Source organism: Trichechus manatus, unplaced genomic scaffold (genome assembly GCF_000243295.1).
Source record: "Trichechus manatus latirostris isolate Lorelei unplaced genomic scaffold, TriManLat1.0 scaffold00126, whole genome shotgun sequence".
NCBI lineage: Eukaryota > Metazoa > Chordata > Mammalia > Sirenia > Trichechidae > Trichechus > Trichechus manatus.
Window position 1 is genome coordinate 3,725,542 of NW_004444062.1, and position 27,659 is coordinate 3,753,200.

A 27,659-nucleotide genomic window follows, 5' to 3' on the forward strand; every position below is an offset into this window, starting at 1 on the left:
TTTTCTACATAAACAGCAGTAAACTGAAATACTCCTCGTAAACCTTTCATTCTTAGTTTGATGATTAGCCAATTTGCAGTTTGGAGTTGAGGAAACGTCATTTATACTTAGGTTGTACACAGTTATTTTAGAGATCCACCACTACATTATTTTTGTTAGACCACCTCCTGTTCTGCTAGCATTCTGCACTAGCCCAATCTTAATACAATGCATTTTGCCCAGAAAGCTGTATGTCCATCATGTATAGTCCATGGCAACAAACTTCATTAAGGTGAACCTTTCTTGAATTTATATATTTAATATTAGAATTTGTTGGACTCTATTAGATATATTTTTAAATTTGTATGCTTTCCATTTTATTTTCAGGTTTTTAAAATTTCATATCATAGCAAAATATGCATAGGAACAATGGACTATTTAGTAAGTTTCCCCAAAGTAGCGCTTTCTTGCTTCTTTCTTTGTAGATATGAAACTTAGCTATAAAGATAAATTCAGACTCCTGTTGACATTGTTATTTTAAAAGAAAGTTGCTAAGGAGATCAACTTAAATATTAGTTGTCTCTTTCACTTTTTAATGTCACAATTAGTGTTTTGAAACATCCAGTTATAAAAGTAATGCTTTACATTTAGACACTGCTATGTACTTCTCAAAAATGATTTCCACATTCTTATCACATTTGAGCCTTATAAGGTAGAGAAGGGACTAAATACATTTGAGAAATGAAACTAATGAAGTACCATGAGGCTAAATCATTTGGCCCAAGAGCTTGCTAAAGTTAGAACCAGGACCAGGACCCAAGCTTCCCAACTCCCAGTTCTGAGTGTGATATGCTTCTTCCACATCAGTCCAGAAGAGCCTTTCCAAAATGACTCTGGGTAGGTACAAAGAGTAGGTATGGAAATATTCATTGTCAGGCAGTCTTAGAATTCCCCATGTTAAGTGGGGAAATATGTCCAAATTATTCATGCAGTGGTATTATAAAAACCATTGCCCTCTCTCAGTCCAGAACATTTTTCCTACAGTGTGTTTTAAAGGACAGTATTCTGTATTCAGTACAGCCTGCTCAACCTATGAGATTTTCCAGAGATAATGTTACTTGTGATAGAGATATTCTTAATTCATGGTACCTGCCTGCCAGAGAACATGATGGAATGAAAAGGCGTGCTCCTCCCTGCTGTCCCCGCTCACAATTCATTTTCTCGGGGGTGGGTAGTTAACCAGTTGTCATCAAGTCAATTCCAACTCATGGCGACCCCATGGGTATCAGAGTAGAACTGTGTTCCCTAGGGTTTTCAATGGCTGATTTTTCAGAAGTAGATCACCAGTCCTTTCTTCCAAGGCACCTATGAATGAACCTGGACCTCCAACCTTTTCGTTAGCAGCCAAACATGTTAACCATTTACACCACCCAGGAATTGTTTGCCCCTAGTGTTATGACAAAAACGATGCTACTTCAGAAATGCATTATATTTCTCAACAACTGAGACACCATTCTATCTGAAATAACCAGTGCCATCCTAGAAAATTTTTACATTAAGAAAATCCTGACTGTGCCCTTTGAAAAGCTGTTCAAAATTCAGTCATGATGATCTTTAATCTTGATTTCCACAGTGAAAAGTTTTAATGTGATAACTTTCAAAGTTCTGAACAAATAATCCACTTTTATACTGGAAATTTCTACCCCCTGTTCATTTTTTAAGGCATACATTTGTTTGTTTTCAGGATCAAGAATACTGAGCTAGCTTTAAGTAGCACACTGATTTATATATGCAATTATAGGATGCATTAAGATGAATGATAGCCTTTACATATTGAAAATTTTACTGCAGATATTTTGTTTTGAAAATAGCTTTGCATACTAAATGCAAATTTATTTTGTAAAGTTATGTTAAACAGTATGTTCAGACACTTTCTGCCATGGCCAAAAAGTATGTATGAAAGTATGTGTGTATTTGTTTGTGAAAGGATGCCAATGTTTTACCCAATATTGTAGTGACACTTCAGTTATCTATGCATTCTTTGTATCTGATTTCGGTAAACAGGCAGCCATGTTCACTATGCCTTGTATGTCGTATCATTTTTTTTAATTAACCTGATAAATACAGCTTAAAATATTTTTATTTTATTTATTCTATTTTTACGGAAATATACTGCATTATTGTGTTAATGTATTATCTTTACTGGATATTATCTTGCAATGTATCCAGGTCTAAGTAATCTCAGTGAACTATACATTGCCTAAAAGGTGGTTTTCTAATGATCTATAATCACATTTTTATTGGAATATGTAGAAGAAAAGGCAAAATGTTTAAAGTTCCTTTTATTTTTTAAAAGCGGCTAGATAGACGCAGACTTGCCACCTCATTTATGAGCTCCTTGACAACGTCAAGGGGACTAGCCAACAAGCCTATGGCTAAAAACTTTACTTTGCAAACTAAAGCACTGCTTGGTGCTTCATTTTTATATCCTTCACAACAAGTGTGACTTCATCTAACAGATATACATGTCCACATGACCTTGGTTTCCACCTGGATGTAAGATCACCCATAGCTAATTAGGAACATTATTTTTTGTTTATCTGTCTTAATGCATGAAGGGACATTAGACCCATTTCCATTAAAACAAGTTCTTGGTGATGAACTGTTGGCACTGCTACTTTATTTAAAATTTGTGATTTTAAGATGACCAGTTATAATACTCTTCTGCACAGGGTCATTTACTAGAAATCCTAAATCTTTCTTTCCTCTTCCTCTACGACAATTGTTTCATAAGCATTGCAATACAAATTCAAGGTTTCATAAGCAACATTTCCCTAACTGATACTAGTACAATTTAATATAACCATTAGCTCTCTGTTTGCCAGGCTTAGCGTAATAATACAACATGGCTGATGTGTGTTACACAGCCAATTAAACAAAGTTTAACTTACTTCAGCTTAGGGAAAAATACTTGCTCTTACTTTACCGGTTAGAGCACCCTAAGCCATCCAAAGCAGCTATTTATCCCGAAAAAATGATTTGCTTTTCTTTTTGCCCCTTTCGCTGTTGACCACTTTTACACATTTAAATGTAATATGTTATGAGAATAAACTTAGCTACATAAAACGTTTGGCTCATTTATCTGGCATCCAGTCATGCATGTAAGGAATAGAAGTATGAATAAATTTAGAGTCTCCACGCTAGCTGTTTTATTTTTAAATTACACCTACCTCAAATTAAACTTCAGAAATCATGTTAGTAATGTAAAATTCTGCCTTTAATTAGTTATTGCTTATTTCTACCTGGTAAGAACTAGAAAGTAACCATTTAAATTTTGAGTAATACATCACACTGTCCTTATTTGGTGCTAAGGAAGGGCAGCTGGCAACGCAGACACAGCTATTTAGTCACCCAACTCAAGTCTTTTGTAAGCAATCTTTCTAGAGTTAAGAAATTTATGTATGTCTTTCATTTCCTTTAAGAACCTGACATCAAAGAATGACAGATAAGAGTTGTACAGGCACTAAATCCAAAATGAGAGGCAACTAGAAAAATAAATGAGTTGAAGCTAGAGTAAGTGTGAGACATGGAAGATCAATTAGAATTTAAAGTATGTAGCCAGTTTTTATTCATCTTACATTTCCCCCACTTGTTTACCTCTTTTACTCTATCAAGGCAGTAACTGAAGGAAATAATAAGAACAAAATTATTTTGGTTTCAAGTATTATATATAGTGGCAAATAATTTCAGATTAAAATCCAAATTTTCTATCAGTATCTAAATACCAATACTATTAAATTTTTGTAGCAGTTTTCTCTAAGGAGCTCAAGAAAAGTAAAATGCTAAACAAAAAAATCTCAATGTGATCAATATTTTCCTTCACTAGAATTCTCATATTGCTTTTATCCAAAGTATGTTTCCCTTTTTACTAAAGTATTAAATAATTGATCATGCCCTTATTAGCATATTTTCAAAGGAAAAAACTGCAGGCTTAATTAAGAAATGGTTTAATTCAGAATCTTCCATAAATGTCTAAGGAGAAAAATAGTGCCAAGAGACATGAGATACTGAAAACCAGTGGCTATAAGTTGTCACACAACAGCAATCGTATGCTGCTATAGAGATCAGAAAAGTACCCTGAACTACTTCATAGTGAGTTTTCTTTTTATAACTTATCACAGAAAATACACTTGTAAATAAAAATCTCAGACCTGCTACTTTTAGACAATGGAATTCTTCAGCTTGGGGCAGGGATAGAGTGTCAGGAAGAGGACAAAATAGTCCTGGGATATAAAATATCTTTACTGAACAATGTTAAATTAAGCTGCACTAGACTCCCAGATGCATGGAACATTCTAACCAGATAGAGATTTGGGTGGGAGTAAGAGGATGAAACATGTACTATAATTTTTACAGCAAAGAGCTACATAGTTTTCATTTTTGAAATTAGTAAAATAAGATGAACATTTAAAACATGTACTTTTCTAAAAAGTCATAATTAACATATGAATAATTCTTTTGAGAGTATAATAAGCCTCATTCAAGTATAAAAAAGTTTTGTTTCCTTTCTTCACTGACACATTTTACCTATAATGTAAATCTTTCACTAAAATAATTTATTACTATTAAAATGAAATTCACCATTCTTTTTTTAATCCTCACTTTAAGTGAGAAAAGAAAGGACATTAGAGGCTGAAACAGACCTAAATATTCATCTTGAAGAAGGTAATATTCTGCTAAAATCATGCTACCTGAATTGAACATTTAGGAATTCACACATTGTTTGATACAACTGAATTCTGAAAATTTGAACTTTATGTGTCTATTTTTTTTTAAACAGTAAGATTTATAGTTGTAACTTACTCAATTTAATGTCAAACAATTTCTGTTGGCATGATGAAAAAAGTCAGTAGACCCAGAAATGATAATCATACTAATTCTTGGTAGGCCATTGATAGTACATTGAAGATGAATTCACTTTTAATATAATTAACATACTGCTGCAATGTATTTGAATAGACTGAGCATCAGAAATGATTTGCCAAAGTTATTACTGTTTGCAATTGGAAATGACTTGTTCATTTTACTGTATCACCTAATCTTCACATAAAATCAGAATTTTTATGGTTTTCTTCAACAGTATGTGTCACTTGTATTCAACAGTTTTGCCTCTTCCTCAGAATTATTAATATTTAGATGGAGATTTGCTTTCAGTCATTTTTTACAACAGTATTTGGCATAAATGGTCAGAAGGGAGAGCTGATTATGTTCAACTCTACTCAGGATCCTAGAAGTTTTCCTGTGAGAAACAGTCTTCACTCTGTAAATGGACATCTGAGCTTCCCACTCCTGGAACTCTGGAATTCCCTGTTCTTCCTACTCATACTCAACCTTGGTCACATTACAAAACCTCGTGTCATGCTCTGTTTAAAGAATACTTGGATTTAAAAAAAAAAAAAAATCAACCTTGATAGTGATTGAAAATGTTAAACTACAACTGACTGGATGCTGAAGAGCAATCTGAAGTTAGTGGGAGAGGGCCGCATCTTTTCCATAGCTATGCTTTCTAATAAATTTCCTCGCAAATTAAGTTTGAAAAGAAGCATGTCATAAGGCAGCAAGTGTTTTTCTTCAGAAGAAAAAAAAGTGTTGCAGCTTTCTTTAAAAACTCTGGTGTGTTAAGTTCAGACTGAAAGTTAACAGGAATGTTAAAAACTGACGCTGAGTACAAGTGACATTCTAAAACGGCACCAGCACTGAGCCACTGAAATTCCTGAATTCTGCCTTGCTTAATCTCACACATTACTGCTTCTCACTTGTCTTACTTCTCTGAAGGTAATGTCACATTTAGAAGATACTAAGTGACCATGAGTATCTTGTTTAGGGATGTTTAGCCTTCAGAGAAATGTCAGACTTTGAAAAAAGCAGTCAGCCGCTCTTAATCCTTGTAACAAAATCGAGGCAGTCAAAGCCACGGTCGACGATGCCCGGGCAGGGAGGGAGGTGAGTTTTCTTTCGGCTTTTCTCCTTTTCGGGATATTGAAGGTGTGGGAAGGCAGGCGGGCACAAGAGGCTTCGGTGCAACCCAGCGATAGCAACAATGTTGAGTTGATCCGATCCCCTGGGGACTTGAAAATGGCATCATTACTGGAGGCAAAACAATCTCCACGGGTTTGAGGGCAACCATTTTATCTTCTGGTCGAGGTCGTACGAAGTTTGTTTGCCGCTCACATGGTCTGGACAGAGATGAGTTCTTCATAAATGTGGGCACTAAAGCATTGGTGGTAGGCTTGATGGCTTTTCTGATCTGTGAGGAAGCACCCACTTGAGTTGTGTTTTTCTGTGGAAGAGGTGTTTTCGTTGTTACTGTCTCTGATTGATTAGCATTTGCTTTAGCTTCTCGATTCAGGAACTCAGCAATTCTCATTTGGATGCAGTTATCATTAGTGGAAGCTTTTGGCAATGATGTTTTTGATTTTTTCTTCTTCTTCTCGCGTTTTGATGATTTACCCAACTCAATCCCATCCAGGAGACCCTTTGCTGCAGCACGGGCCAAAACATCTTTCACAGACACTGTCTCAGATGGGTCCCGCTACAATTAAAGAAGCAATTAATAAATGTGGAAGTTAACTATTATTATGTATATTATAAATATCAATGTTTCATAAAAATAACAGTATTTTTGTTATACTAAAATAAACAGTTTTTAGAACTTAGTCCCTAATATATCTCACAAGCCTCAGCAAATGACATTTTTTTGTACTTAACTGTAAGTCTCATAGGAAAAAAATAAAATACATAGCTTACTTCTTATGTGTGAGGTAAAATGCACTAGATGTTAACAAAATGCTTAGAGAGGTGGAGAAGGGCAAGCAATGGAGATATATAAAGATAACTGATTATTTGCCATACAATAATATCATTTTTCCTATCCTTTAGCTATTTATGAAATATGCACACCATTAAAAGGTGGCTAAAAAGTTCCTGGGTTTCTTTTATGAGGCTTTGTTGTTTCTTAATTCCAAGTATTACATGGATTGGGATTTTTTTTTTTTCCTTACCTCCCTTGTTAGAATAGAAAGAAAACAACCATTGGTAATTTCAGATGGTTCCATCCTGAAAAATTTATCAGTAGACAAATGTATTTCCTTTAAGGAGCACAGCGGAAGAACAGGAGGACTGAGCCTACAGTAGATATGAATAAACACTGTCATAGTTAGAATAGCTCATTTGCCAATGGAGAAAGAGTAAGTTGCAACTAAATTTTCATCTATTATGTTTTTCCAATCATTTAAACAAAAATTCCAAGTAACAGTAAAAGCTGTCCTTCTCAAAATACTACTATAAATTAAAAGCTCTAATAATTCATATTTATTCATAATTTATTGCACTTCCCAAATCATCTTTAAACAACTCTGCCAAGTATAACAACCTTTCAACAAATTAAAATCTTCCCTTCTCCAAGTCACTAACATGTTAACAAAAGGCTTCCATTATCAAAACAGATAAATATATACGGTAATCGTAAAGGTATAATCCAAAAATTCCTGTACTTCCACACATTGTCAAAATACAAAAGATATGATTTCCTTCTTTTTGTTACTTTTTACACAATTACAATAGAAAAATATGGCCTATCATTTTCACTACATTACTCTTCCCAATCACTTTTTGAGTATTAATGGATGAGCTATGTATTGTTCAAGGAAGTAGATAACAAAGAAAATATTTTGTCAGAAATATAAAAATCTTTAATCATTAATAAGTTTAAAGTAAAATTTTGGTTTTTATATTTAACATTTAATTTTTCATTTAATAATAAAGTAGTTCATGAATATAATTCTAATTCTTATATTTCTATGCTTTTAGAATTACAATATAATAAGGCAAAGCAATGAAACACTATTCCACATGAATTAGAATGTTAGGTTATTATCAAAAACCAGTACTGGTGAGGATGTGGAGAAATTGGAACCCTCATCCATTGTTGTGGGGATCTAAAATGGTGCAGCTGCTGTGGAAAATAATTTGATGGTTCCTCAAAAAGTTAAACACAGAATTACCATATGACACAGCAATTCAATTCCTAGTTATGTACCCAAAAGACTTGAAAGCAGGGGTGCAAAGAGATATTGTACACTAATGTTCACTGCAGCATTATTCACAATAGCCAACAGGTGGAAACAATTCAAGTGTCCATTAACAGATGAATGGATAAACAAAATGTGGTAAATCCATACAATGGAATATTATTCAGCCATAAAGAGAAATGAAGTTCTAATACATGCTACGACATGGATGAACTTTGAAAACATTCTGCTGAGTGAATTAAGTCAGACAAAAAGGGACAAATATATGATCCCACTTACATGAAATATCAAGACTAGGCCAACCCATACAGACCAATGTTTATTAGTGGTTACCAGGGGTGGTAGGGTTTAAAGCCAGGAAAGATGTATGTCAGGGTTGTATCCTTTCACCATACTTATTCAACCTGTATGCTGAGCAAATAATCCGAGAAGCTGGACTATATGAAGAAGAACAGGTCATCAAGATTGGAAGATTTGTTAACAACCTGTGATACACTACCTTGCTTGCTGAAAGTGAAGAGGACTCGAAGCACTTACTCGTGATCAAAGACACAGCCTTCAGTATGGATTACACCTCAAAATCAAGAAAACAAAAATCCTCACAACTTGACAAATAAGCAACATCATGATAAACGGAGAAAAGACAATGCCAAGGATTTCACTTTACTTGGATCCACAAGCAACATTCATGGAAGCAGCAGTCAGGAAATCAAATGACACGCTGCATTGGGCAAATCTGCTGCAAAGATCTCTCTAAAATGTTAAAAAGCAAAGATGTCTCTTTAAGGACTAAGGTACGCTGGATTCAAGCTATGGTGTTTTCAGTCACCTCATATGCATGTGAAAGCTGGACAATAAATAAGGAAGAACAAAGAAGAATGGATGCCTTTGAATCGATGCCTTTGAATATATCATGGACTGCCAGAAGAATGAACAAAATCTGTCTTGGAAGAAGTACAGTCAGAATGCTCATTAGAAGCAAGGATGGCGAGGCTTTATCTCACATAGTTTGGACATGTTATCAGGAGGGATCAGTCCCTGGAAAAGGACATCATGCTTGGTAGAGTAGAGGGTCAGCGAAAAAGAGGAAGACCCTCGACGAGATGGATTGACACAGTGGCTGCAACAATGAGCTCAAGCATGGCAACGACTGCGAGAATGGCGAAGGACCAGGTGGTGTTTTATTCTGTTGTACAAAGGGTCGCTATGAGTCGGAACCCACTTGACGGCACCTAACAACAACAACCAGGGTGATGGGAGGGGAAGAGAGGGAGTAATTGTTTAAGGGGCACTGAGTTTCTGTTAAGGGTGATGAAAAATTTGGAAACAGACAGTGGTGATAGCTGCCCAATATGGTGAATGTAATTAATGTCACTGAATTGCACACATAAAAATGGTTAAAATGGCAAATGATTTGTTATATATATTTTAACTCAATTAAAAAAAAAAAAAACTCCAGAGAAGGCCCTGAATTTAGACATATTCTTCTATGCCCTCATTATGGTAGAAGCTACCTGACTTATTCATGGTAATAAAGTTTGGCTATGTTTTGCAAGTTAAAGAAAAAAAAGCTAGAAAAAATATTTTATACTTACTTACTGATTTATTATTTGCCTACTATGTGCAAAGCACAGAAATAAAACATAGTTAATTCTCTTAGTTTACAGTTTCATTGGAGAAACTAATAGACTTACAATAATATAAAAAACACCAAATAAGAATGATGAAGCAAGCAGAAAAAAAATTACAATTAATTCTGCCCATGGAGACACCAAATATGAAAATTTCACAGAGGAATGGCATTGGTGCTATGTCTTGAAGAATAAGTAGATTTCCAATAAGGTAAAGAAGGTGATTCTAGACAAGCATGAACAAAAGCACAAGGGTCACTGAAATACATGTTCAGGGTATAGCATGTATATTTCCAGATGGCTGGGGCATCAGGCAAGTAAGGGGATACAGAGGTTACTTAGGATGGGGGCAGACATACATGACCCCCGAATGACATTCCAAGAGTCTGGCACATGGTGGTGTTTAATAATGTTTATGCTGAACAAAGCTGGGTGGCGCAAAGAGTTAAGCACTCCACTACTAGCCAAAAGGTTAGCCATTTGAACCCACCTAGAGGCACCTTGGAAGACAAGGCCTGGTGATCTACTTCCAAAAGCTTACAGCCTTGAAAACCCTATGGAGCAGTTCTATGCTATACATGTAGGGTCACCAAGAGTCAGAATCGACTCAACAGCCACTAACAACAAGCTGAAATGTTAATAGCTGTGTAGGTCCTAAAAGCAAGAGAGTTAGTGTCTCCTCTCTCCAAGCCTTGTAACCAGCTAACTGAATTTCTGAGATCTATTTATATATGCTTGCTGTCTACATAAATGAAAATCATAAAAAAATTCACTTACATATTAGGGAAAGGATACTCTAAAAATAATTATTGCTTATCAATTTGGTTTGTATTTATATTGTAAATACGAAGGTTGGGATTTTTGTTGGTTTTAATCCAAAATATTCCTAGCATCTAGAAGAGTGCCTGCTACATAGTAGGTACTCAATAAATACGTTTAGTAAGTTTATTACATATGTTAGCTACATATATGCTGTTTCTTTAAAAACAGCAATAACCAAAACCCAAACCAAACCCATTGTTATTGAGTTGATTTCGATTCATGGCGACCCTACATGTGCGGAGTAGAACTGTTCATAGGGTTTTCTTGGCTGTAATCTTTACAGAGAGCCCTCGTAGTGCAGTGGTTAAGTGCTTAGCTGCTAACTGAAAAATCGGTGGTTGAAACCCACCAGGCGCTCCACAGGAGAAAGATGTAGCAGTTTGCTTCTGTAAAGATTTACAGCCTTGGAAACCCTACAGAGAAGTTCTACTCCATCCTACAGGGTCACAGTGAGTTGGAATCAACTCAATGGCCATGGGAAATCTTTACATAAATTACCCCTACATAAAATTATTTCAAATAAATTTTATGCTCATGGCCCATTTCACTGAACAGTTACATAAGAACTGAATTCTAGTAAAACCAAATGCACACTGTTGTGAAGTAACTTTGATTCCTGATCAAGGGTGCTAACAGAAGGAGGGAGCCAACACGATTACCATTTGGGGTCTCAAACTTTGCTTATTCATTGCTTGGGCCAAGGTTAAACGTGTATTTATTGAAAGAAAATTCAAAAGGCTGTAGATAGGCATGACACATCCAAATGGGAGGTGTACCATCCTCTTGGAATTTATTTTCAAGATGTGTCAAAAAACCTGCAGGGGCTTACAAAACCTGGCTGACCAACACACCATGAGAAAAGTCTTTCAAAGAGAACAGGAAATACAGCCTTAAGAATCCCCACCCCCCAAATACCAAACAGAATGAACAAAAGCAAAGAACTTTTTTTAATCCATGTATCTGTATTTATTGGTGTTTTTATTTCTATGAGACAGATTCCTAAGTGTGGAATTTCTAGGTCAAAATGTGTATTTTTTTTCTTTTCTTTGTTTTATTGTGGTAAATATATATGTGACAAAACATTTGCTATTTCAATCTTCTTCACCTGTACAATTTAGTGATATTAATTGTGTTCATCAGGAATGCAGCCATCACCATTATCTGTTTCCAGATTTTTCCATCATCCTTAACAGATGCTCAGTGACCCCTAAGCAATGATTCTCTCTTCCCCACTCCTTCCCTCCCACCCCTGGTAATCACTAATAAACTTATGTCTGTATCTAAAACCAAAAAAAAAACTCCATTGCCGTCGAGTCAATCCTGACTCATGGTGACCCCCTGTGCTTCAGAGTAGAACTGTGCTCTATAGGGTTTTCAATGGCTGTAATCTTACAAAAGTAGATCACTGGGCTTTCTTCCATAGCGCTGCTGTGTGGATTCAAACGGCCAACATTTCAGTTGGTAGCCAAGAGCAAACCATCTGTACCACCGAGGAACCTTTAGGTCTATATACACTTGTCTATTCTAGGTATTTCCTGTAAGTGAAATCATACCACATTCGTCCTTTTGTGACTGATTTATTTCAGTCAGCACGATATTTTCAAGGTTCATCCCATGTTATAGCATGTATGAGGATTTGATTTCTCTTTGTAAACCCCCAAAAAACCAAATCCGTTGATGTCGAGTCAATTCTGATTCATAGTGACCCTATAGGACAGAGTAGAACTACCCTATAGGGTTTCCAAGGAGTGGCTGGTGAATTTGAACTGCCGACCTTTTGGTTAGCAGCCGTAGCTCTTAACCACTGCACCACGAGGACTCCAATTTCTCTTTATGACAGAGTAATATCCCATCGTATTGACTATAACACATGTTTTATTGATGAACATTTAGGTTGTTTCCACCTTTTGGATATTATGAATAGTGCTGCAATGAATAATGGTATACATGTATCTGTTTATGTTCCTGCTTTCAATTCTTTTAGATATATAACTAGAAGTGGAATTGCTGGATTGTACGGTAGTTCTATGTTTAACTTTTTGAGGAACCATCAAACTGTTTTCTACAGTGACTGTACCATTTTACAATCCAAACAGCAGTGGACGAGGGCTCCTGTTTTTTGACATCCTTGTCAACAACAGTTGTTTTCCATTTTTTTGAATCATAGCCATCTTACTGAGTGTGAAGTGATAATCTCACTGTGGTTCTGATTTGCATTTTCCTAATGACTAATGATGTTGAGCATCTTTTCATGTGCTTATTGACCATTTGTATTTCTTCTATGGTGAAATGTCTACTCAAGTAAAAGATACTACAAAATAGTGATAATGGTAATAATAAAAGAGAGGGAGAATGTTGCCACAGAACAGATGAATACCGTAACCAAAGTTTTTGCTACAAATTATACACACTTATAACCAAGAGATGCAAGAGCTCAAGAAAATGACTAACAAGGCAGAGAGAGAGATCTGTGATGAAAACATGAAAATGGCAGAGCTGAGGCAAGCAGTAAAAAAATATAAAATTCCAGAAATTAAGTCAGTATTGGAAAATAGCACTAGGAAGAATGAATAGTGCTGAAAATGAGGACAGAGAGGACAAAAATAAGAAAACCAAAACAAAATGGAAATAAGGAGGTAAAGAGAATCAGTGAAAAATGATCAGATACAGAAAACAGGAGAAAAAACATAATATATGAGAATTATTACTTAAAAATACAGTTCAAGAAATTTTTCAGAAATAAAGCAAGAGTTGATCTGTAGATTGAAGGAAAAGGTGACACAGCGTGTTCAATACCAAAAATAATAGTTTATTAAATATCATTTATGGTCCCCATAACCCTGCTCATGCAGAGGGCTATGCATTATCAATGAAGCATTGTTAATTCTTAAGTAACCTTATCACTAAAGCAATGTGTTACTATCTGTAAACAAGTGGAATAAGAATTTTTGTGACTCTTAAAAAAAAGGGGGAGGGGGGAGGGGGGAGGGAGGACTAAAACGCAAGCAAAGCATACACAACAGCCCTAAAACCACAGACTTCTCAAGCATGACAGCAGAGAATGACTGGGACCACTCTGAAAGAAGATCCTAGGAATCTCCCACCTCCACCCTACTTCCTTGAGAAAGCAGAACATTGCAGAAGAAGGTAAAGTAAAGCAGGGGGTAGGTGTGTGGGAGCATAGGAGAAGAAATTAAGAATACCCTTCTGGGAGCCCCTCTCTCCTACCACAGATAGGAGACTCAGTGACTCAGCAGAAAATAGAATTACTACCAAGACTGGGAAGAAGATAAAAGAGCTTCAGAGAGAATAATTGCTTAGAACTAATGACAGCCAACAAGAAGACAAAACGTTTTGAAGAATGGAGAGTAAAAGGTATAAAACAAAACAAAACAAAAATATGGTGAATACAATGAGATCACTTCTGTAGTTATGTCATGTTACATGGTGTAACAGTTAAGGTTTTGTGTCAACATGGCTAAGCCATGATTCTCAGGGGTTTGGCAGATATTATGTAATCAACCTCCATTTATGATTTGATGTGAGCAGACAATCAGTTGAAAGGGGAGTTTCACTGGGGGTGTGGCCTGCATCCAATATATATAGATGTTCTGACAGAGCTCGCGTTCTCTGGATGCTGCATCCAGCTCATCATCCTCTGACCTCAGGTTCTTGGGATGTGAGCCAGCAGCCTGTTGTCTGACCTGCAGATTTTGGGATTCACCAGCAACTCCAACCACATGAGTAAGGAGAGACCTCCAGCCTGATGTCTGACCCAGATTTGGGACTTGCCAGCCTCCACAACTGCAAGAGCCATTTCCTTGAAATAAATCAGTCTCTCTCTCTACATATATATATATATATATATATATGTATATATATACACACATTTCGCTGGTTTTGCTCCTCTAGAGAACTCAGCCTAAGACATTTGGTACCAAGAGTGGTTCTGGAGGAACAAAATCGTAAGGGTTAGTTCTCTGAATTGGCTCTCAAGTCTGGCTAGTCTTAAAGGTGCTGATGACTCTGCCTCAGGTAGTAAAGAAGGCACTGCTAATCCATGACATGAGGTAGCAATAGAAATATGTAAAATATCACCACCAATGGATCAAATATTTCTGAGAAACAAGGCTCTGAGTGATCCCATGTTTGATACTTTTCTATAATTTTGTCAGAATAAGAACTATAGGGAAGCTTGTTGGTTGGTCCTGCTTTAGCTAAACAATGCGGTGAAAGAAAGAGATGTGCTAAGGGCTTCAAAATCACAGCTCAAGCACTGCATAAAAGACCTGAAAGTTGCCACTTGTGCCCTGAAAGAAAGCCTTATTTATTGTAGTAACAGAGCTGATACTGCTGAAAACCAAACCCAGAGTCTTATCCTAAGTGTGGTTTAATTACAACGTCAACTGAATTTCCAGCCTCAAATGGTATCTAAAGTTAAAGTGAGGAAATTGATTGGGCAGAAATAGGATTCTGAAACTTGGGATGGGGACATATGGGCAGATAATCAGTAAGCTGGTGACATTGAGCCCCTAAATTCCATTGGATCACTCCTGCCAACGAAACCATCCCTCTTACTCCCGTCTGAAAAGATTACTCCATCTTTGTCTGCTAAGCCATGCTCCTCAGTAAAACCATTATCCCTTCCACCCCTGTCTGATGAGATTAACCCAGCTGTGCCTGAGAGTCTTTGTCTGAGACATAGCCTGGGCATTGCCTCAGGCAGATGCCTTACAAGATATTGATGAATGTCCCCAGGACCCACCCCACCATCCATTTTTGCTTATAGATCTATAACTAGATATAAGTCCCAGAGTGCCCCAAGAAGTGAAATACAAAGTTTGACCCAGGAGAAGATATGCTACGCTCCAAAAGAACTGCTTAATTTTTCGAATATATACAAACAGAAATCAGGGGAATATGTGTGGGAATGGCTATTAAGGGTGTGGGATAATGGTGCAAGGAACATAAAGTTGGATCAGTCTTAGTTTACTGATTTGGGCCCAGTAAGCACAGATTCTTCATTCAATGTTTCAGCTTGAGAGGTTAAAAAAGGATATAATAGTTTATTTGGTTGGTTCACTGAAGCAAGGATTAAGCAGTGGCCTGCACTAAATCAAGTTGAAATGGCAGACCTGCATTGTTATACTGTAGAAGATATCCAAAGGCTTAGAGAAATTGGCATGTTAGAGTGGATTTATCAGTTCAGACCCAGAGACCCACCCACGGAGTGCCCAGAGGACACATCTTTTACCACAACAGTGAGGAACAAATTTGTGAAGGGAGCCCCCCTCCCAGCATCCTTGAAAGCTGCTGTGATTACTATTTTATGTAAGACAGATTTGACAGTGGGAACTGCCCTAACTGAATTAAGATACCTAACTACAGTGGGGCTGACTGGACTGCATAGTGGTAGGGGGCCAAGTAGCAGCACTTAATCAACAAGGACAAGTCAGGCATGGCTACCATAAAAGACAGTAGAGTCAAAGCAGTAATCAGAATAGTCTGAGTCATATGGACTTACGGCATTAGCTACTTAGTTGTGGTGTCCCTAAGAGTGAAACAGATGGGAAATCTACTAAATATTTACTTGATCTGTACAACTGTAAGAATTCTAGGCCAAGTGAATGGCAGTCTAACTTGAATAGCCAAAATAAAGAGTCACGGCCCTCCATCAATTCCCAGACTTGAGCCAGTTTACAAACCTACAACCCCTTGAATGAAGGGGAAGCCAGGGCCCCTTGAGGAAGGACCCCACTGTACTGCCAAAAATTTATACTGTTAATCTTTCTCCCAGCCTCCCCAAAGGGATCTACAAACTTTTACAAGCATGACTATTCATTGGGGAAAAAAAATAATCAGGCTTTTCAAGGATTACTGGACACTGGCTCTGAACAGACACTAGTGTATTTTTATGCAAATAACGTGCACCTTCTACATGTGTTTGCTGGCTGCACTCTCCCCGCGTGAGGCACGCTCACAAGCACCACCATGTCAATCCTCTTCCAAATGATGCCGTAAAAAAAAAGTTAGCATAGCACGCTTACAAAAATACCTCCTGGAGGGAGGGCACAGCTGGCAAACAAATGCAGAAGGCACGTTATTTGCATAAAAATACGGGAATTCTAGGAGACCCAAAATGTCACTATGGCCCACCAGTCAGAGTAGGGGCATATGGAGGTCAGGTTATTAATGAAGTCTTAGCTCAGGTGTGTCTCACAGTGGGTCCAGTGGGTCCCTGAACCCATCCTGTAGTGATTTCCCCAGTTCGAGAATGCATAAATGGAACAGATGTACTCAGCAACTTCGAGAACTCCCATACTGGATCCCTGACATGTGGTGTAGGGGTTATTATGGTAGGAAAAGCCAAGTGGAAGCCATTAGAACTGTTCTTACTTAGGAAAATAATAAACCAAAAGCAATACTGCATTACTAGAGGGATTTCAGAGATTAGTGCCACCATCAAGGACTCGAAGGATGCAAGGGTAGTGATTCCCACCACATCTCCATTCAATCTGCCTATCAGGCCTGTGCAAAAAACAGACGGATCTTGGAAAATGACAGTAGATTATCATCAGCTTAACCAGGTGGTGACTCCAATTGCATCTTCTGTTCTAGATATGGTTTCATTGCTTGAGCAGATTAATACATCTCCTGGTACCTGATATGAAGGTACTGATCTGGCCAATGTCTTTTTCTCAATTCCTGTCTTGAAGGATCACCAGAAGCATTTGCCTTCAGCTGCCAAAACCAACAACGCATCTTCACTGTCTTACCTCAGGAGTATATCAATTCTCCAGCCCTATGTCATAATTTAGTCCATAGGGACCTTGATTGCCTATCTCTTCCACAAGACGTCACATTGGTCCATTATATTGATGACTGTCATGGACTGAATTGTGTCCCCCAAAAATATCTGTTAACTTGGCTAGGTCATGATTCCCAGTATTGTATGATTCTCTACCATTTTGAAATCTGAGGTGATTTCCCTATGTGTTGTAAATCCTACCACTATGATGTAATAAAATGGATTAGCAGCTGTTATATTGATGAAATCTACATGATTAGATATGTCTTAAGCCAATCTCTTTTGAGATATAAAAGAAAGAAGCAAGCAGAGAGATGTGGGAACCACATACCACCAAGAAAGCAGTGCCGGGAGCAGAGCGTGTCCTTTGGACCTGAGGTTCCTGCGCAGACAAGCTCCTAGACCAAGGGAAGATTGTTGACACGGACCTTCCTCCAGAGCTGACAGAGAAACCCTTCCCCTGGAGCTGACGCCCTGAATTTGGACTTGTAGCCTACTAGGCTGTGAAAGAATAAATTTCTCTCTGTTAAAGCCATCCACTTGTGACATTTCTGTTATAGAAGCACTAAATGACTAAGACAATGACATTATGATGATTGGACAGAGTGAGAAAGAATCATCAATGACTCTAGACTTATGGGTAAGACATTTGCATGCTAGAGGGTGGGAAATTAATTCCACAAAAATTCAGATGCCTTCCACCTCAGTGAAATTTCTAGGGGTCCAGTGGTGTGGGGCATGTTGAGATATTCCTTCTAAAGTGAAGGATAAGAGAGGCACAGGCAAAATGGCACTATAGACAGAAGCACCACCATGCTGTCCCTCCACAGGAAAGAGCTGAAAAACTAAGTAAAACAGAGAACAAACGTCAATCCTGGAACCCTAAGTGTCAAATGAAGAGAAAAAGAACTCAACCAAGCACCAAATGGAATAAAAACCTGACAGAAAACAGAGAGTGAGGAGAGATACAAGCAGAGGTCTCCTATCAGCTAATGCAGCACAGATTCATCATCTTGGACTCCTGTGGGAGATTGGTGGGCAGGGAGTACAGGAAAGCAGCTTCACGGAGCTCCCAGGAGAAAAAGCACCCGGTAACAAGCAATATACACTTTCCCACCCCCACCCTTCTTCCCCTGCTTGGGCTCTGCTGCTTCCCAGCAGGCGGAATGAGCAAAGCCCAGGAGGCACTGGCTCCATGCCACTTGAATTCACCCTGCCTACACCAGCCAGCTCCTTCAGTGCCATTTCATTGTTGCTGGTGTTGTTTTCAGCTTTTTTTGGTTTCTGCCCTGCCTCTCACCTCCCCCCCTCCTTTCTGTTGAACACCTGGCTCTGTGTGCCATCTTTGCTTCTTGACAGGCTGTGAAGTGCCACTCGGCATTCTTGGTCCACACCGCCACACTGGTGGCATCCCTGGGGCCTGTTTTGTTTTGTCTGTTTTCTTTTTCTTTTCAAGGCTTAGAGCCCCTTCAAGCCGGAGTGTACTGTGCAGTTTGGGAGCCACTGCCCCAGTCTGCACAGCTGCACCGGTGGGATCCCTGGGGGATTTTCTTTTTCTTCTTTTTTATTATTTTTTCCTTTTAGTCTTTCTTCATTTCTCAGATTCTCGTCTCTACTAACATCTCCTGTCTCCTGAATACCTGACGCTGTGAGCCATCTCTGCCCCTTATAGCTGGGCTGTACTGCGTGGCTTGGGAGCCATTTCCCCAGCCTGCACAGCCTCACCAGTGGGATCCCTGGGGCCTTTCTTTTCATTTCTTTCTTTTCTCTCTGCCTTTTTTTCTTCATTTCTCAGTTTCTATTCTCTCTCTGCTTTCCTTATTTTCCTGTCTCCTGAATACCTGGCACTGTGTGCCATCTCCATCCCTTCTAGCAGGGCTGTGCCCCAAGGCCTGGGAGCCACTTCTCATTTTCTTTTTTTTAATTTTTATTTATTCTCTTTTTCTTTTTTCCTTTTCGTTTTTTTTTCATTTCTCAGTTTCTTGTCTCTCCACTCCAATGGCAACCTCCCTCAGCACTTTTTGTCTGTCTGTTCTTCTGGCTCCTGTTTCTCTCTCCCCTGTCTTTTTTCCCATACCCATGTTAGCTCCACACATCACAACCTCCCCCCCGCCCCACGCCTACCTGCACTGTGCACTACACATCACAACCCCGAGCAGCATAAGCACAGCCTACTGGAACCTGCCCTGCATTGAACCCCAGCTCGCCCTGTCGGCCCCAGTACATGCCACAAACAACCCATCCCAGCCCCTCCCCTTCAGCTGGACCTGCCCTGCTGTACCACAGCTGAGTGACTAGCCCTGCCCATTGGAAAAAAAGGTGAAAAGTATCGTGCCCACAGACAAGTAAACAACAAAGAACACACAGCCTGCCTGCTCAGACATAACCAAATAAAACAAAAAAGCAGGATGAAACAAACAAATTTACAATCAATAAATGAAGAAAATAACTCCTGAAGACAGCATATAATATCAAACATAGAAAAAAACAGGACAGGATGGTTGCAATAGGCATCCAAAATAAAACACCAGATAACTTTCCAGTAGAAGAAAAGGCACTAGAACTACCAGATAGGGAATTCAAACCTAATATGCAGAGCTATCCAAGAGTTGAAGAAAAAAGCAGACAAAAATGAGGAAAAAATAGACAAATTCATGGAAGAGGCAGACAAATTCATGGAAAATACAGACAAAAAAATGGAAGAATTCAGGAAAATAATACAGGAACAACATGCCAAAATAAATTCACAACTAGAAATCATACAAAAACAACAATTAGAAATCAAAAAGATAAACAACAAGATTTCAGAAATGGACAGTGTCATAGAAGGGCTGAGGAACAGGTTTGAAACAACTGAAGACAGGATTACCAAAATTGAAGACAAACACTTGGATACAACTTTGTTTGAAGAAAAGTCAGAAAAAAGAATGAAGAAACCCTGAGAATTATGTGGGATACAATCAAAAGCAAATATCTGTGAGTGATCAGAGTTCCAGAACAGGGGGAAAAAAATGGAAAACACAGAGAGGATCATTGAAGAATTGCTGACAGAAAACTTCCCTAATACCATGAAAGGGAAAAAGCAGACCATCCAAGAAGCTCAACGAGCCCCATATAGGATAGACTCCAAAAGAAAATCCCCAAGACATATCATAATTACACTCATTAAAACCAAAGACAAAGAAAGGATCCTGAGAGCAGCTCAAGAAAAATGAAAAGTCACATACAGAGGGGAAACAATAAGACTAAACTCTGATTACTCGCCAGAAGCTATGCAGGCAATAAGGCAATGGGATGACATATATAAAACCTTGAAAGAAAAAAATTGCCAACCAAGAATAATATATCCTGCAACACTCTCGTTCAAATATGATGGTGAAATTAAGAAATTTCCAGATAAACAGAAATTAAAGGAGTATGTAAAAACCAAACCAAACTTACAAGAATTATTAAAGGGAGTCCTTTGGTTTGAGAACAAACTCTATCAAACCAAAGCCTGAATCTAGGATGCAAGATCACACCAGCCAGATACCAATCTAGGAAATGAACTCTCAAGGACTATTAAAACCAAAAGACTTACAAAAGGGAACCAGAGAGGTTAATCTGCAAATGACAACAACGTCAGAACAATTTAAAAGAGGGAATAAATGGTATAGCTATAGAACTTTCTAATGGAGCGGAAGGCAAAGCAATACCAAGTAATCTTTAAAACAAAGTCGACCATAAAAGACAAAGACGGGCACTATACAATGATTAAAGGGAGAATCCATCGTGAAGACATAACCATAATAAATATCTACACACCCAATGACAGGGCTCCAAAACACATAAAACTAACTTTACAGCACTGAAAAGAGAAATCGTCAGTTCCACTATAATAGTAGGAGACTTCAACACACCACTCTTGGTAAAGGACAGAACATCTAGAAAAAAACTCAACAAAGATACAGAAGACCTAAAGGACACGATCAGCCAACTTGACCTCACAGACATATATAGGACACTCCACCCAACAACTGCAAAGTACACATTCTTTCCCAAGGCACACAGAACATTCTCCAGAATAGACCACATCTTAGGCCACAGAGCAACCCTCAACAAAATCCAAAACACTTGGATAATACAAAGTATCTTCTCTGACCACAACACCATCAAAATGATGTTGAAAATCTGAACAGACCCATAATAAGAGAAGAGATTGAAAAGGTAATTAAAAAAAAAAAAATCCCAGCAAAAAAAAGCCCTGGCCCAGATGGCTTCACTGGAGAATTCTACCAATCATTCAAAGAAGAGCTTACACCAGTACTACTCAAGCTATTTCAGAATAGAAAAGGAAAGGATACTTCTGAATTCATTCTATGAAGCCAGTGTAACGCTGATACCAAAACCAGGCAATGATACTATAAAGTGAAGGATAGAAGTTGTTACATCTGGCCCTTCTACAACTAAAACGGAAGTACAATGCCTGGTGGGCCTCTTTAGATTTTGGAGGCAACATATCTCTCATTTGGGTGTGCTACTCCGGCCTATGTATCAAGTGACTCAAAAAGCTGCTAGTTTTGAGTGGGGCCCAGAACAAGAGAAGGCTTTGCAACAGGTTCAGGCTGCCATGCAAGCCACTTTGCCACTTGGGCCATATGATCTGGCTGATTCAATGATGCTTGAAGTGTCAGTGGCAGATAGAGATGCTGTTTTGAGTCTCTGGAAGAACACTATTGGTGAATCACAGCGCAGACCCTTAGGATTTTGGAACAAAGCTCTGCCATTCTCTGCAGATAACTACTCTCCTTTTGAGAAACAGCTTTTTGCTTGTTACTGGGTGTCTTATAGAGACTGAATGCTTGACCATAGGCCACCTAGTCACTATGCAGCCTGTCTTAGGTTGAGTTCTCTAGAAAAGCAAAACCAGTGAAGCGTATGTACATATATATACATATAAATAAAAATATATATGTATATATAGAGAGAGAGAGAGAGAAATTGATTTAATTTAAGGAAATAGCTCATGCAGTTTGTAGAAGCTAGCAAGTCCCAAATCTGTGAGTCAGGCATCAGGCTGGAGGCTTCTCCTGACTCACATGGTTGCGGGGGCTGACAAACCCAAAATCAGCAGGTCAGATGGCAGGCTGCTGGCTCATATCCAGGAACTGTAGGTCAGAGGATGACGAGTTAGATGCAGGATCCAGATAAAGCTAATTTTGCTAGAACATTCATATATATTGGATGCAGGCCATACCCTCAAGAAAACTCCCTTTACAACTCATTGGCTGCTCACATCAGATTACAAAATGGGGGATGAATACATCAGATCACAAAATGGAAGATGATCACATCATTACATAACTGCCAAATTACATCATTACATAACTGCCAAACTACATCATTACATAACTGTCAAACCACTGAGAATCATGGAGCAGCCAAGCTGACACACAACCTTAACCATCACACAGCCTGAGCTGCCCATCATAAAGTCATCTGATCCACAGAGTCATAAAGTCAGACATGCACAGCAGCACTCCATTATTAAATACAAGTGGTATATACGAGATCGGGCTCGAGCAGGACCTGAAAGCACAAGTTACATGAGGTAGTGGCCCCAATGTCCATAGTCCCCACTCATGTCATATTACCTTCCTTCTCCTAGTCTGCACCTATGGCCTCATGGGAAGCTCCTTATGATCAGTTGAGTGAGAAAAAGAAAACTCATAACTAGTTTACAGATGATTCTCTGCAATATGCAGGCACCACTCAGAAGTGGACATTGGCAGCACTGCAGCCCCTTTCTGGGCGTCCCTGAAAGACAGAGGTGAGGAAGAATTCTCCCAGTGGGCAGAACTTCAAGCAGTGCACTTAGCTGTTCATTTTGCTTGGAAGGAGAAATGGTCAGATGTGCAACTGTATACTGATTCATTAGCTGTGGCCAATGGTTTGGCTAGATGGTCAAGGACTTGGAAGGAACATGACTGGAAAATTGGTGACAAGGAGGTATAGGGAAGAGGCATGCGGACAGACCTCTCTGAATGGGCCAAAGAAGTGAAGATATTTGTGTCTCATGTCAATGCTCACCAAAGGGTGACCTCAACAGAGGAAAATTTTAACTATCAAGTTGATAGGATGATGCATTCTGTGGATACCAGTCATCCTCTTTCCCTAGCCACTCCTGTCATTGCCCAATGCACTCATGAACAAAGTGGCCATAGTGGCAGGGACGGAGGTTATGCATGGGCTCAGCAACACGGAGTTCCACTCATTCAGCTATGGCCACTGCTGAGTGCCTAATCTGCCAGCAACAGTGACCAATACTGAGTCCCCGATATACCACCATTCCTAAGGGTAATTAGCCAGTAGCCTGGAGGCAGGTTGATTACATTGGACCACTTCCATCATGGAAAGGGCAGGGTTTTGTTCTTACTGGGATAGACACTTCCTCTGGGTATAGATTTGCCTTCCCTGTACACAACGTTTTTGCAAAAACTACCATCTGTGAACTTACAGAATGCCTTATTCACTGTCATAGTATCCCACACAGCACTACCTCAGATCAAGGGACTCACTTCAGAGCAAATGTAGTGTGGCAATGGGACCATGCTCATGGAATTCACTGGTCTTACCATGTTCTCCATCATCCTGAAGCAGCTGGCTTGATAGAACAATGGAATGGCCTTCTAAAGACACAAGTATTGCACCAGCTAGGTGGCAATACCTTGCAAGGCTGGGGCAATGTTCTCCAGGAAGCTGTATACACTCTAAGCCAGCATCCAATATATGGTGCTGTTTCTCCCATAGCCAGGATTCACGGGTCCAGGAATCAAAGGGTGGAAATGGGAGTGGCACCACTCACTATTACCCCTAGTGGCCCCAGTGCTTCCTGTCCCTACAACCTTATGCTCTGTGGGTCTAGAAGTCTTAGTGCCAAAGGGAGGAATGCTCCCACCAGGAGACACAACACTAATGCCATTGAACTGGAATAAGAATGCCACCTGGCCACTTTGGAGTCCCCATGCCTTTGGATCAACAGGCAAAGAAGGGAGTTACCATATTGACTGGTGTGATTGATCCTGATTACATAATGGTGGTAAAGAAGAGTACATATGGAATGCAGGCGATCCCTTAGGGTGTCTCTTAGTACTACCATGCCTTGTGATTAAAGTCAATGGAAAACTATAGCAACCCAATTCCAACATGACTACTAATGGCCCAGTCCCTTCAGGAGGGATGGTTTTGGTCACTCCACCATGCAAAAAACCATGATCAGCTGAAGTGCTTGCTGAGAGCAAAGAGAATATGAAATGGGTGGTGGAAAAGGGAGTTCTAAATACCAGCTAAAGACCACACAACCAGTTGCAGAAATTAAGACTGTAATTGTTTTACTCAAAAACAATATATAAACATATATATGTAGATAGATATATCTATATCTATCTCAAATATTTTTGTTTTCTTCCCTCCCTTATTCCATTACTTATTATAAAATATAAGATGTAAACAGGGCTTGTGCATTTTCAGTTGTATGCATGTTAGTTGTGTCATGTTAAGTGCAAGTATGTCATCATAATTGTCTTTATCTAGAGATTATGCATGGTTTAAGGAGATATGTACAGGTGCCATGTTGACAAGGAGTGGACTGTGATGGTTAAGGTTATGTGTCAACTCACCTAGGCTATAATTCTTAGTGATTTGGCTGATATTATGTAATCATCCTCCATTTTGTGAACTGATGTGAACAGCCAGTCAGTTGAAAGGGGAGCTTCCTTGGGGATGTGTCCTTCATCCAATATATACAGATGTTCTGGTAAAGCTCACTCTCTCTGGATCCTGCATTTGACTCATCATCCTTTGACCTCCAGTTCTTGGGACATGAGCCAGCAGCCTGCTGTCTGACCTGCAGATTTTGGGATTCACTAGCTCTCGAAGCCCCATAAGCTATCAGCCTGCCATCTGACCAGCTGATTTTGGGTTCATCAACCCCTACAACAACGTGAGTCAGGAGAAGCCTCCAGCCTGATGTCTGACCCACGGATTTGGGACTTGCCAGCTTCCACAGCTGTGTGAGCCATTTCCTTGAAATAAATATCTCTCTGTGTATTATACACAGTTTACTGGTTTTGTTCCTCTAGAGAATCCAGCCTAAGACACATAGCAAAAGGGATTTTGCAGATGTAATTAAGGTCCCAAATCAGTTGACTTTAAGATAGGGAGATTATCTGGGTGGGCTTGACCTAACCACATGAGCCCTTTAAATCTAAGTCTAGAGGTCAGAGATGTCAGAATTAGCCAGAGATTCAAATCACAAGAAGGATTTGACATGCCATTGCTGGCTTGAAGACAGAAGGAGCCATGTGGTAAGGAATGAAGGCAGCCTCTAGAAGCTAATAGCTGCCCTGGATTGACAGCCAGCAAGAAAACATGGACCTTACTCCTACAACCACAAGAATGAGCTTGGAAGCAGATTCTTCCCCAAAGCCTCCAGAGAAGAATTCAGCTCAGTGACACCTTCAGCAGAGAACCCAGTCACACCATGCCGAACTTCTGACCCATAAAACTGTGAGCTAATTAATGGGTGTTGTTTTAAGGTGCAAAATCTGTGATAATTTCTTAAGCAGAAATAGAAAACTATACACAATGGCTCACAAGAAATGTGGTAGAAATGCTAGACTGCCATTTCAAAAAGGATTAGAAGACTCAGAAAAGTGGGATTGCTATTAATGGGTATACTATTATGGCTGGAAAACCCACAAGAGGACCATGTTAAGAGGAGAGCACAGAGGATACATCATTTATTTACCAAAACAACAAGGAATGTACTGGTGAATGGGGCACCACTAAGAAATTCCGTGGTGGCTCTCCTCCACAGGCCAGGGCCGACAGTAGGAGATGCCATTACAGAACTGGCCTCATAGACAGCAATGAGAATAATTGCTTTCTGAAACAACAGAGGCCAGGTGAACTCAAATTAGCATCAGAAGCCAGACATATGTGATTATTGATTATCATAAGTACAAAGGCTAGAGAGGCAGCCACAGGGAAGATGGGAAGGGGTTGGACCAGAGAGTTATAGAAATGGTTAAAAGAACCTGATGTTATTAAGGGCAGCTAACAAAGGTACTTCTCAATCTGTACAATTAAAAGAAATCATGGACAGATGTTCAAGAAGCTGAGGGAATTGCCCCAGTTTCCAGACCTGGACCAGTCCTCAGACCCAGAACCCATTGCCTGCAGGAGAGGCTGAGTCCCTAGAAGGAAGAAAGCATCATAGCAAGCTTACATGGCAATGATTTCCCTAGTCCTTCCCAAAAGGATCTATGGTCATTTACTCTAGCTATGGCCATTGTACTCTAGGGAAAGGAAACTACCCAAACACTTCAAGGACTGCAGGCCACAGGGTACTAGTTGACACTGATACCCAGAGAACAAGAGCATCATTATACCTCCCCCATTAGAGTAGCAGCATCAAGGGGCTAGTAATAAATGGAGTTCTGGCCCAGGTCTGGATGCACCCAGTGGTTACTTTCCCAGTCCTTGAATGCATAATTGCAATAGATCTACCTGGTAGCAGGGACAACCCTAACTTTGGTTCCTTAGCCAGTAGGGTAGGTAGTGCAGAACTGCTCCCCACCCACCTACCCACCATCCCAGTAAATATAGTAAATAAAAAACAATTCAAGAAGGTGGCTCTCCTGAGGGGTAGTCCCATGGTAAAGTAAGGAGAATTCAGGTAAAAAACATTTAAGAGGTATCAAACTCTCAGCAAAGCTCTGTTCTCTCCCTTTCTGTCTCTGTTTCTCTCTATATCTATTTATATATCTATATTAGAATTAAAATTTAAAAGAAAATCACAGGAACATATTAACCTATTTATCTGACTTAAAGAATAAAGTTAGACTTTTTCTGACAAGGTAAATCTGGTTTTGACAATAAGAACTAGTTTTATAAAGTAGGCTACATGTCAGTATTTTCCCATAAATTGAATAAGATAAATCTGCAGTTCCAAGGATTTAACAGAAATATACTTAAAGAACATGTGTAATATAATATTCCAGAAATAACATATTGTCTTAGGCTGGGTTATCCAGAGAAGCAAAACCAGTAAAGTGTTCATAGAGAGATTTATATAAAGGAAATGGCTCACGCTGTTGTAGAGGCTGGAAAGTCCCAAGTCCGTGGGTCAGGCTGGAGGCTTCTCCTGAGTCATATAGCTGCAGGGGCCAGCGAACCCAAGATTGGCAAGTCAGACAACAGGCCTCTGGCTCACTGGCTGTAGAGGCTGAGAAATCCCAAGATCAGCAGGTAAGCTGCTAGTTCAAGTCCCAAGAACTCGAGGTCAGA

The 27,659-nt window shown here is 39.2% G+C and overlaps 1 protein-coding gene across 4 annotated transcripts in view; it reads right to left on the bottom strand.

Annotated features, from left to right (window-relative positions):
- Window positions 1–77: 77 nt before the first annotated feature.
- The window catches only part of NSUN7 (NOP2/Sun RNA methyltransferase family member 7), an 82,508-nt gene continuing 54,926 nt past the window's right edge, over window positions 78–27,659 (bottom strand). For 3 of the 4 annotated variants that reach the window (XM_023738916.1, XM_023738917.1, XM_004384681.2), the window contains 2 exons: window positions 7,041–7,164; window positions 78–6,571 (listed from right to left, as the gene is read on the bottom strand). In XM_023738916.1, the coding sequence (XP_023594684.1) occupies window positions 5,945–6,571; window positions 7,041–7,164 (751 nt within the window). In that variant the 3' untranslated portion in view covers window positions 78–5,944. The remainder of the gene's footprint in view (window positions 6,572–7,040; window positions 7,165–27,659) is intronic. The other variant, XM_023738918.1, reaches the window with a different exon arrangement.